Here is a 10,430-nt window from a genome sequence, read left to right as displayed (position 1 = left end):
ATTCGCACTCTCACAGGCGCCCTCACGGGCCACTTCACCTTCAACAAACACTTACATAAATTAGGCACAACTAACACCAGCACCTGCAGATTTTACTGCGAAGATGAGGAGTCTATAGAACATCTCATTATCGAATGTCCGGGGTTGACGCATAGAAGGAAAATGTTAAACAAGTTCATGCTTACAGATGAAGACCTTCAATCACTCCTTAACCTCCCCTTAATAATAATAAAAAATCATTTTTTTGCAAATTCTAACTGTATATAACCTCTTAATGTCTGCTATAGCTACACCCCGGCACCCTATTATCTTTTAAGAAGGGTAAGGTATTAAATTTCTCTTTTTGCGCAATTCTGATTTTAAAAATTTTTTTTTTTATCCCTAGAATATACATATAACAGACATATACATATATTTGAGGGGCCGCTATTCCAGGCGGAGAATAAACTATTTAAAGTTTTGATTTGAACAAACTACAAATTATTAAAATCCATTAAGACTTTCGTTGCAAATAAAATCATCATACATAAATATTCTTTGGCGAATGGAAAAAACTAGGAAGGAGTGAATTTTTTATGATGAAGAAATATGCAAGAACTTCAAATGAATCTTATGTTTTACCTTCTTCCCAAGGCATTGCTTAATAATATAGATATTTTTCTACGCCTTTCTTCAAACATAACAACTCTAACTGAAGTAACGAATCTATTTGCCATCGGTTACAAACAACGACTAAAAAATCATGTCAACGATGCAGCAGACAGCTAACTTCAGCGTAATTATTCTCGAAGACGATTAAAACGCACAACGGTAGCAGACTTTATGGAGGGCGATTTTCTTAACAAGTTAAAATATCAAATAAAATTGCTTGTTATATTATTATTATATTATATATTATATATTGCTTATTGCACTTGTACAACGCTTCTAAAAAATGTGGAAGAATTGTTAGTAAGATAAGAAAAAAATAAAAATTAAGTTTCTCTAAAATTCCTCTGAGTTCGGTCATTGGATTGCTAAGTAAAAGTCGCAAACTAATGACAACACAATTCACTGGCTTTATTTAATTGCAATACGTAAAAGGCTGATTTTTCGGTCCTAAGCACAGATTTTGAGGACCGGTTAAAAATTCAGAGTATGTAAATTTTTTCTACCAGAAAGTATGTATATTCAAACAAATAATAATCCTGGGACAAAGTACAGAGTGGGGGAAAATAAGACCTACTAATGACTAAAGGCATACTGCCAGTATGCGCAGTTGCTCCATCTTTGTTTTTTGACATAACCATTTAAATGGAAATGCGCTTCATTAGACATCAAACCATTATTTAAAATATCAATTTGTGTGGCTTATTGTGTAAGAATAGAAAAACTCGATGCTAATAATAATAATAAATTTCCTACAATTCAATTATAACCTACAAAAAGAGAAAAATAAATATGTCAAAAAATAAAGAAAATTATTTGTGCTTAACATTAGTAGGTCTTATTTGTCCCACCCTGTATATTCAAACAAATTATTTTTTGTCACACAGTAGTATCATAAGAAAATAATGTGAACTAGGCATGCATAGTTCCAAATTCATAACGAACTCACCCGCTAAGTACCAGTCAATTTCGTTTTACGCTCGTTCAACTTAAGTATGCTCTCACATGTAAGCTGAGCATTTGAAAACAATTCGTATACTTACTCGTACATACATATGAAAGCAACACTTGTTGGAAGTCAAAGCCATGCATACACACACTTACATATAGTACGTATGGGCCTGCCTGTGTAGGTTTCTCATTGTTTGTGCATTTTTGATTTCGTAATCTCTCAGCACAATAACTTTGTAATGGATAACAAAACAATGCTGCCCTGGCGAGAGTGTGTATAGGTGGGAAATTACTCATGCGTACGAAAGCCCAGTAAAGACACAATTATTGTATGGCTCTTGAAAAGCAATCGAAAATCGATAAGAGAGTCATGCGATGGTCGATGTTTTCAGTACAGTAATTTTTATGTAGATCGTAATTTATGACGAGTGTAACCGCCGTAGACGGTTCGTTTATATGTGACTATTATTTGGTTGGTTCGAGCTTGAAGCCTACGTGGAGCCATAAGACATAAAATTATGGGAAAGGCTTTTCCTAATAGTACATTTCTGTCATGAAACAGCTTTTTATAAAAAACATCCGCCATGCATATAATGAAAAAACCACGTCCCCAAAACTATTATAAAGGCACCACGTATTGACAAATGTTGACTAGTTACTTATTTATTTTTTTATTTTAATAATTTTTTTTTATAAAAAAGTAGACTATAATAATCAAAGTTTCAAACAGTCTACAAGATTTAAGAAAAATCTATAAATTTTCATAAAAATTTCACAATTTTTAATAAGAATTAAAAAAAAATTGGGCACACAGTTTTATAGCCCACTAGGTTTGAAAACTTTATTCGGTTCTTTTTTAATAATGATTTTCATTACGTAAACATCCAACTAAATCTCTCACAATAATTCCTCTGAGTTCGATCACTGGATTGCCAAATAAAATTAAGAAATTTATGACAAGTTGTGTGCCTTATTTTATTTCCAACACTTAACTGTTTACTTTACAAGTGCATGTTCACCTTACGAGTGAATTACTCTATTAATTTTCGTTTCCACGTTCAAGCCCTTAACTTATGACTATCATAATTTCTAGATCTAGCAGCACGTATCTTCTGGCAAGTTCTGGCCCGAGTTCTGCTGCCGCCATCAAGGCGAATTCATCTCTTCGTTTGGGCATCTCATTTGCTCGCTATTGTTGCCAGTCGGTTCCCTATTTCGACTTTCGGCAGACCCCACTAACGCACAAGTGATACACTCGTTTATGGAGCATTTCACACCAACAAGATTTTGTGACTCAGCGCCATACTTAAAAAATAATAATATTCCGTTTTTTTTATTATCGATAACTCTTTAAGCAAACATAACCTTTCGATGTAGTCTCACATGCAAGTTTTAATAGAGGATCTTCATTAGTGTTCCATATGCAAGAGCGATGCTTGGCGGTCTACCCATCTCATTTTATTTATCGTGAAATTCATTGCATATTAATCGAGGCTGCACGTATTACCATCGCTATGAGCTGTTCACTGCTGGTTCACCAAAGATATGCCAACTGCAAGAGCTACTTGGAAAATGATCATTAGAGTGTAACGGAATGCGGCACAAGGCACAAGGCTGCACTGGAAAAAATTTTTAGTTGAGTATGTGATACATTATGTTATAAATACTCGTAATTTTTTTTTGGCGGTGAGGTTGGATTAAAAAAGCCTTCGCACCATATAGTAACCGTCGCAACAACGTGTGTGGTGACTCCACTAAAAATATCCCTCCTCTTCTCTTGGATGTTTCACACCACCACGGGACTGCTTCCGCATTGCTTGAGGTAGAGGGCCAAGACGGCGTTCTAAAAAGGGCACTTGCTTACTCACCCTGCGTCCAGGGTCGCCTGTTTTGAGAAACCTATGATCAATGCTTTTCGGCGTAAGTTTCCATTTAACGCTTCTTTTTTCGGATACTATTTTCCACAAAATTTGCGACATCATTCCATTTATCTACGTCAGTCATCATTTTCTTGATTATTTCTTCAGATGTAAATACACCAATCGCTCGTCGTTCTCTCTATGTTCCACCTCTTGCATTTAAAGAAGGCCAGCTCCGCATCATCATACTCAGTATCTCCATAAATGCAGTTTGGTAGGCTCACTTTTCCCATTCGCCACAAATACTTGCAAAAGGACCCATGTCCGGACAAAAACTGTGGGAGGTAATAGTTAACCCCTTCGTGCTTTTTTCTACCCACTTTTTAGTTCGGGACTAATATCTCGCTGTCCGTCTGCCGTACCGTTTAGAATTCCATCTTGCCTGCCAAAGTGTGAGCGTTTGAATTCTAATGTCGGAGAAGCGTGGTACAGGGATTCCTGTGATTTTTGCCTTCCATCTCCGTTTGCGCTCTTGAGCTAGAATATCTATAGGGATGGTTCCGCTGATAACTAAAATCGCTGCTTCAGATGCTGTTCTGTATGAAGAAGTCACTCTGAGAGCTCAGATGCGTTGCACAGATTGCAACGTTTTCGCCGGCATTTCGCCCTTAGCGAATCTGTCCATATTTCGCATGCGTATAAAAGAACCGAGTTCGTCGTGTTTATTAAATGTTTTCGTTTTGTGCGTTGGACCTCCAAGGTTTGCCATGAGCTTACTTAACATGCCGCTTACTTTGGCAACTCTTGTGGCAGTATGATTTATGTGCGCCCACTAAGTTAGCCTTGTGTCTAATTGCACTCCTAGATACTATTTTACCACTTTGTTTGTCGATAAAGTGGCATCGAGTGCTTGTATATCTACTTCTAATGGGATACGTCTGTTGGTTAGAAGAACTAGCTCTGTTTTTTTCTGTGGCCAGCTTTAATCCGTGGCTCTCTTGCTATGTATGTCTGAACTCGGATCATAACCTGATTTACCTTCCTTTTATCTTCGTCAGTGTTTCGAGCGATTATTACAGCTGCAATGTCATCTGCGTATCTCCCTAAATGCACATCCTCAGGTATCTCTATTTGAAGGATTTCACCGTAGCTTATATTCCAAAGTTCAGGCCCGAGTATTGATCTTTGGGCCTCACCTGCTGTCATTTGTTAAGTCTCGTAATAAGATCTGATAAAATAATATAATAGGTATGAACCATCTTTTTGGAACTTCCGATCATTTATTAAACAAAAGTCTATACAACTAATTTATTCTGGGTATTATTCAACACTAGTTAATGTCAATAATTGTTTACTTACATTGACTGAGCTTTTTTAACAATCATTCTTTTGAAATCTGAAAACTGTTCGCATGTCAGTGATTTTTGAGCGAATTTCAAGTAATTTTTTTCTCCAGTTTCTATTCGGTTTGGTTGGTTTGTTTGCAGATAATTCTCAAAAATGCAAACCTTGTCCAAGTTACGAAGCATTTAATGAAGCTTGAGATTTTATAAGCCTTTTAGTGACTGCTTTCGATCTTTTTTTCTTTTGACGAAATTTAAAACACAAAAACATTAAGAAGTATATGTAATTAGAGTTTGTTCGCGCTTACTTGTAGTGTGTGATTTGATCCTGCCTTAGATGTGGAGAGACCTCAACACTTCCGCGGCATTCATACATTCCGAACTGTTAAATTCCCTCCATACCACTCACAGCCGCCGTATACGAATGTGTTGGTGCGTGACTATCCTTCGCAATTAAGAAAGAACGTAGGTGCGAATCTCGGTGAAACACCTAAATTAATAAAAAGTTTTTTCTAATAGCGGTCGCCCCTCGGCAGGCAATGGCAAACTTTCGAGTGTATTTCTGCCATAATACTCACAGCTCATAGCCAGCGATTTCCAAAATATTAATTTGGTTTACATTTCAAACTTAAACATTTTAGAAAAAGATTCAAGAGATAATTGAATAAAATGTTCTAAATTTGTAGACAAAATATCTGTCTTCTATTAACTAGATAAACTAGTCTATTAGATGAATGTTTAGTGATCCTGGGTTAAATATATTATAAAATGGCTCACAGCTTATTTCGCGCAATCCTTTAATCAAAAAACAATTTTTAAGTTATTTTATGACGTTAATTCATCTCACGAAAGCAAATTTAGTTCTTTTAAAGATGGAAAGACGTTTATCTGGTACCCACCTAATGCAGAGCAGCGGCCGAAGAACCTACATAGAACTATTGTACACGGTGAAGGTCATATTATGGTTTGGGGTCGTATGGCATCAGCAGGGGTCGGAAACTTAGCTTTCATAGAGAAAACTATAGATAAAACAACTTAAAAATGCTGAAGTATTGCGTTTTCGGGTATATGAAACAAATATTGTTCAACCAAGGTTTATCGGAAAATGTTTCCATGTATTTGCAACGCTAGCACAAACGCCCGATTTCAATGTAATTGAGAATTTAGGGAGCGTTCTTGAGCGAAATATAAAAAAAATATCACATAAAAGGAGGAGTGTGAGAAAATACCAAAGAACTTGTAGGCTCTATGCAGCCTCGGCAAAAATGCGTTTTAAAACAATGAGGCTACTTTAGAAAGTATTAGTTAGTCAAAATCTTTATAAAATCTTTATAAATTGAAATAATGCACGGGCTTCAGCTGTCTATTAGTTAGTTAAATGACAGTCCATTGTTTACAAGCGCGCGGAAGCATTTTACCGAGAGCAAACGCGAAAAAATATAATCAATAAAGTCACAACCAGCGATTGTTCGTTAGCTCAAGCACCTTAAAGTAAAAAAAGGTTTTATTTATCGCATCAAAAGACTGTAAAGTTACGTGAAATGGTTAAAAAAGTGAAGAAGCGACCTGAGCGAAATCCGAGAGTCTCGAACAACTGTCTGGCTCAGATGTCAACAACCTAATAAGGTTCTTAAACCGCACAAACTGGATATAGTCATGCCGTAAATAACTATTAAACAAGTTGGTAACGGGGGTGTGGCAACAAAATTGTGCGGAAGCGCTGGTTGGATTCTGGAAGAATCACCACTCAAACCTACCAACCAACCAAACACATTTTTTACTTTGAATTGAATAAAAGTAATTTTCCAAACTAAATTTATGGCTTTTTTAATTGGTTACACTTCGAGTGTCGGACCCTGTATTCTGGCAATGGTGAACCTCCGAATGCATTTCTGCCATGAAAAAGCACCTAATAAAAAAAATATCTGTCGTTCGGAGTCGGCTTAAAACTGTAGGTAACGCCATTTGTGGAGCAATATCAAGACGTACGCCACAAAAAGGAAGAGGACCGACCAAACACTCAAAAAGGGTGTAAGCCCCAGTTATTTTTGCAAAAGTACATAATATTGGGTTGGGGAAAAAGAAATGTCGTATTTGTGATCGAAATTTGACGCTTTATTTAACGTACTTAGAATTATCCGATTCAAGTCAAATATGCCCCGTTTTGTTCGCAAACTTGTTGCCATTTAGAAGCCAACTTCATTTTCCCCCCTTTATAAAACCTCCCTCCTTATTTGCAAAAAACTCAGACAATCAGTTTTCGCAAGGTTCTTTTGAGGCCAACTTGGTATCACCAAGGGCGTTTTGCATGGACCGGAAGAGATGATAGTCACTTGGTGCCAGGTCCGGACTATATGGTGGGTGCGATAGGACATCCCCTCCAAGCCCCCGTAGCTTCTGGCGGGTCATCAAAGATGTGTGAGGACGAGCGTTGTCCTAGTGGAACACAACACCATTCCTATTGACCAATTCTGGCCGCTTCTGGTCAATCGCCTGCTTCAAACGGTCAAGTTGCTCAGAGTAGAGGGCCGAATTAAGGGTTTGGCCATAGTTGAGCTGCTTATAGTGGATAATTCCCTTCCAATCCCACCAAACACAAAGCAAAGCCTTCCTGGTGGTCAATCCGGGCTTGGCGAGGGTTTGAGCCCGCTCGCCGCTTCACGACCACGATCTTTTTCGCTTGGCGTTGTCGTACGTTATCCACTTTTAATCGCCAGTCACCATCTGCTTCAAAAATGGGTCAAGTTCGTTCCATTTTAGCAGAGAATCGCAAGCCTTGATTCGGTCCAAGAGATTTTTTTGCGTCAACACGTGTGGCACCCAAACATCCAGTTTTTTTTGGGATTCAATCTTCTGCGAATGGTTCCAAACGGTTTTGTGGTCTACACCTAGTTCCTCACTAATCGAGCGAATGCTTACATCCCGGTCTCTTTGGATAATTTCAACGATTTTATCAGTCTCTACAACGATTGGGCTACCAGTACGGGGTGCATCTTCGACATCTACTACACCAGAATGAAATCGATCGAACCAACGCTGTGCTGTGTGAATCGTTACAGTATCAGGCCCATAAACTTCACAATTTTTTGCCGCCGCCTTCGTTGCATTTCTTGCTTAGTGGACTCCATCTTTGACGTGCTATAACTTAAGACTGAAACGTACGATCACAACACTGTCAAAGAGACACTTGTAGTACAGATTGTCTCTTCAAATCGCCGTTTAGTGTGACCCAAAGCAATAAGTACAACGCAAGATATGTTTAAATGTCGCGCTCAATTGACAAAATACGGCATTACTTTTTCCCCAACCCAATATATAAGTATCTTTGATTGTACAATTAAATTTTTTTCAAAATAAAACTTATGAAAACACGTCATACATTTTCTTTCAAATAAATGAATAAACGAAATAAGCTGTGGGCCACTGTATTTGTGAGCCGAATGCCTCATTTTTTGAAATAAGTAGAGTTATTATGCGTCTTGCTTAAAATTTTCCATTTGCTTCGTATTTTTACAGTGTATCCACAATGGCAATCCCCACTTAACACTACACCTTTAACAAACCTTCATGCTGGGCTCAGTCAAGTAGTTGCTAGAATTCACTTAATTTGTTATCCTTTGTTCGAAGCGCTGCTATTACAAATTCAAGTGAAATTCATATTAAAATCACAAAAAAGAGAAGCCTGGCGTAGAAAAACGGCCAATAAAAACTATGTGCGTGGCTGCATGTGTATATACGTATGTACGTACGATTGTGTATGTGTATGAATGTTTATATATGTAACAGAAGGTGTATATGAGTGTGGCGTTAGCTTAGCTGCGTGACGAGTTTGATCATTACATCCTTTTCTCTTAACCTTGTTGGCGCTCAAAAAATAAAAACTAAAACAACAAAGAGTAAACGACACAAAAAAAAAGAAGAAATACGAGTCAAGATTTTACTTCTCATTTGCGCTCTTCATTCGCTTGCTATTCCTGTTGCTCTTACACTATACCACACAGCGTGGCGCTAGAGTAGTTGACTCTTTGTTTGCCTATTAGTTTGGCTCGGATCCTTAAGGTGTATACAACGTTTGGAACGCGATTGAACGCAGCTCGTATATATGTATTATAATTTTTTGTTATCACATCCGACATGTGCAATTCCCATTTAACGCGCGCTACTACGAAATTACTCATACTTGGGCTTCTGGCGCTTAGCTATCAGCAACTTATTGCTGCTGGTGAAACGAGCCTGGATGGCTGCAATGAATACGTTTGTGGTTCAATTGTCTCCAAATGTCTCTTGACGCAGAGCTGTCAGTGTAATTTAAGCAATGCCACTTGCTTGCACGAGTGTCTCAAATGTTTGGGCAACATGTACGAGGAGTGTTGCGCCTGCTTGGATATGTGTCCCAAAGTGAAAGATATATTTAACTCTGCAGTGCCCAGATCACAATATGGACTTTTCGAAGGTCTACCGGAATTGTTTGAGACGCTGACCGAAGATGACGACAATTGGAATGTGATACGCTTCGCCATGCCATCTAGCGTACGTCGGCATTATGGTGCCGGTTTTGGTGTTAGTTTCGCTAGCATTGTGAGCGATGGCGATGCTATTGACCGGCAAGCATCCCTACAAAAATTGCATACATCAGCGGCTGGAACGCAAGTCAATTGCACTGTTATCTACTTGAATGATTGCAAAACGTATCACAAGTGCGCCCAAGACTGCGAGAATATGGGTGCGAGTAGTTACCGCTGGTTCCACGATGGCTGTTGTGAATGTGTGGGCGCGAACTGTATTAATTACGGCATTAATGAGAGTCGTTGCTCGGCATGTCCAATAGATGATGAGAATGCCGAGGAGGGTGCTGGTGCGGATTACGATGATGAGTCGATGTGGACATTTGGCGAGGAGGAGCACAACTACAATTAACTTAGTGCGTTTAGCGAAATGTGGCTTTGAACTTAAAACAAAATGGCAAAACGGCAAAACGGCATGCAATAAAGTGAAATGTTGCTCGGTTAATTTAATTTAGTTGAAGCCAGTGATAAGTAACAGTTAGCTATAGAAGAGTATGTATGTATGTAATTCATTGGAGGGGATTAATTGGTGATCGAACGCTAAGTGTCACGGGGATAATTTAATTAGGAAGTAAGAGTGCATTATTTCATTTGGAATGCAGTGTTTTTTTTTAACGATAAATAAATTTTTAAGAAAGTGTATTTGCAAATATTTTATTTTAGTGCCATTACTTCTAAATAAACAGAGTGTTAAATTAAACCAGAATTCAATACTTCGTTTATTATTTAATCGACTGATCGATCAATTGGTCTGTGAGAGTGGTACAAGCCAGAGTTACAACATACGTACATGCATATATACATACATACATATGTATGTATGTACAAGTTTAACTTAATTGGGAATTCATTGTGTGTATACCCAGCAGGAAAATCCAAGCAAACACGTAGATGTCGTAAGGTCGGGTAGAAACAAATTTTCTGCATACCATGCGTGAGTTTAGTAAAACGACAAAGCCACAGTCAACTTTTTTATTTGCCCATCCGATTTCGAATGCGGGCGATCACACAGTTGCACAGATATAAAAAATAAACAATAAAAATGAAATTATGCGCTTATAACA

At 37.9% G+C, this 10,430-nt stretch overlaps 1 protein-coding gene across 1 annotated transcript; it reads left to right on the top strand.

Annotated features, from left to right (window-relative positions):
* The first annotated feature begins 8,817 nt into the window (after nt 1-8,817).
* LOC128856414 (protein twisted gastrulation) lies at nt 8,818-10,077 on the top strand. The gene has a single exon (XM_054091713.1). It carries the CDS (start codon nt 8,936-8,938, stop codon nt 9,716-9,718), a length of 783 nt encoding a protein of 260 aa, XP_053947688.1. The 5' UTR covers nt 8,818-8,935; the 3' UTR covers nt 9,719-10,077.
* The last annotated feature ends 353 nt before the right edge of the window (nt 10,078-10,430 follow it).

Source organism: Anastrepha ludens, chromosome 3 (assembly GCF_028408465.1).
Source record: "Anastrepha ludens isolate Willacy chromosome 3, idAnaLude1.1, whole genome shotgun sequence".
NCBI lineage: Eukaryota > Metazoa > Arthropoda > Insecta > Diptera > Tephritidae > Anastrepha > Anastrepha ludens.
Note: the sequence above shows the minus strand (reverse complement) of the source record. Positions and strands in the feature narration are given on the sequence as shown.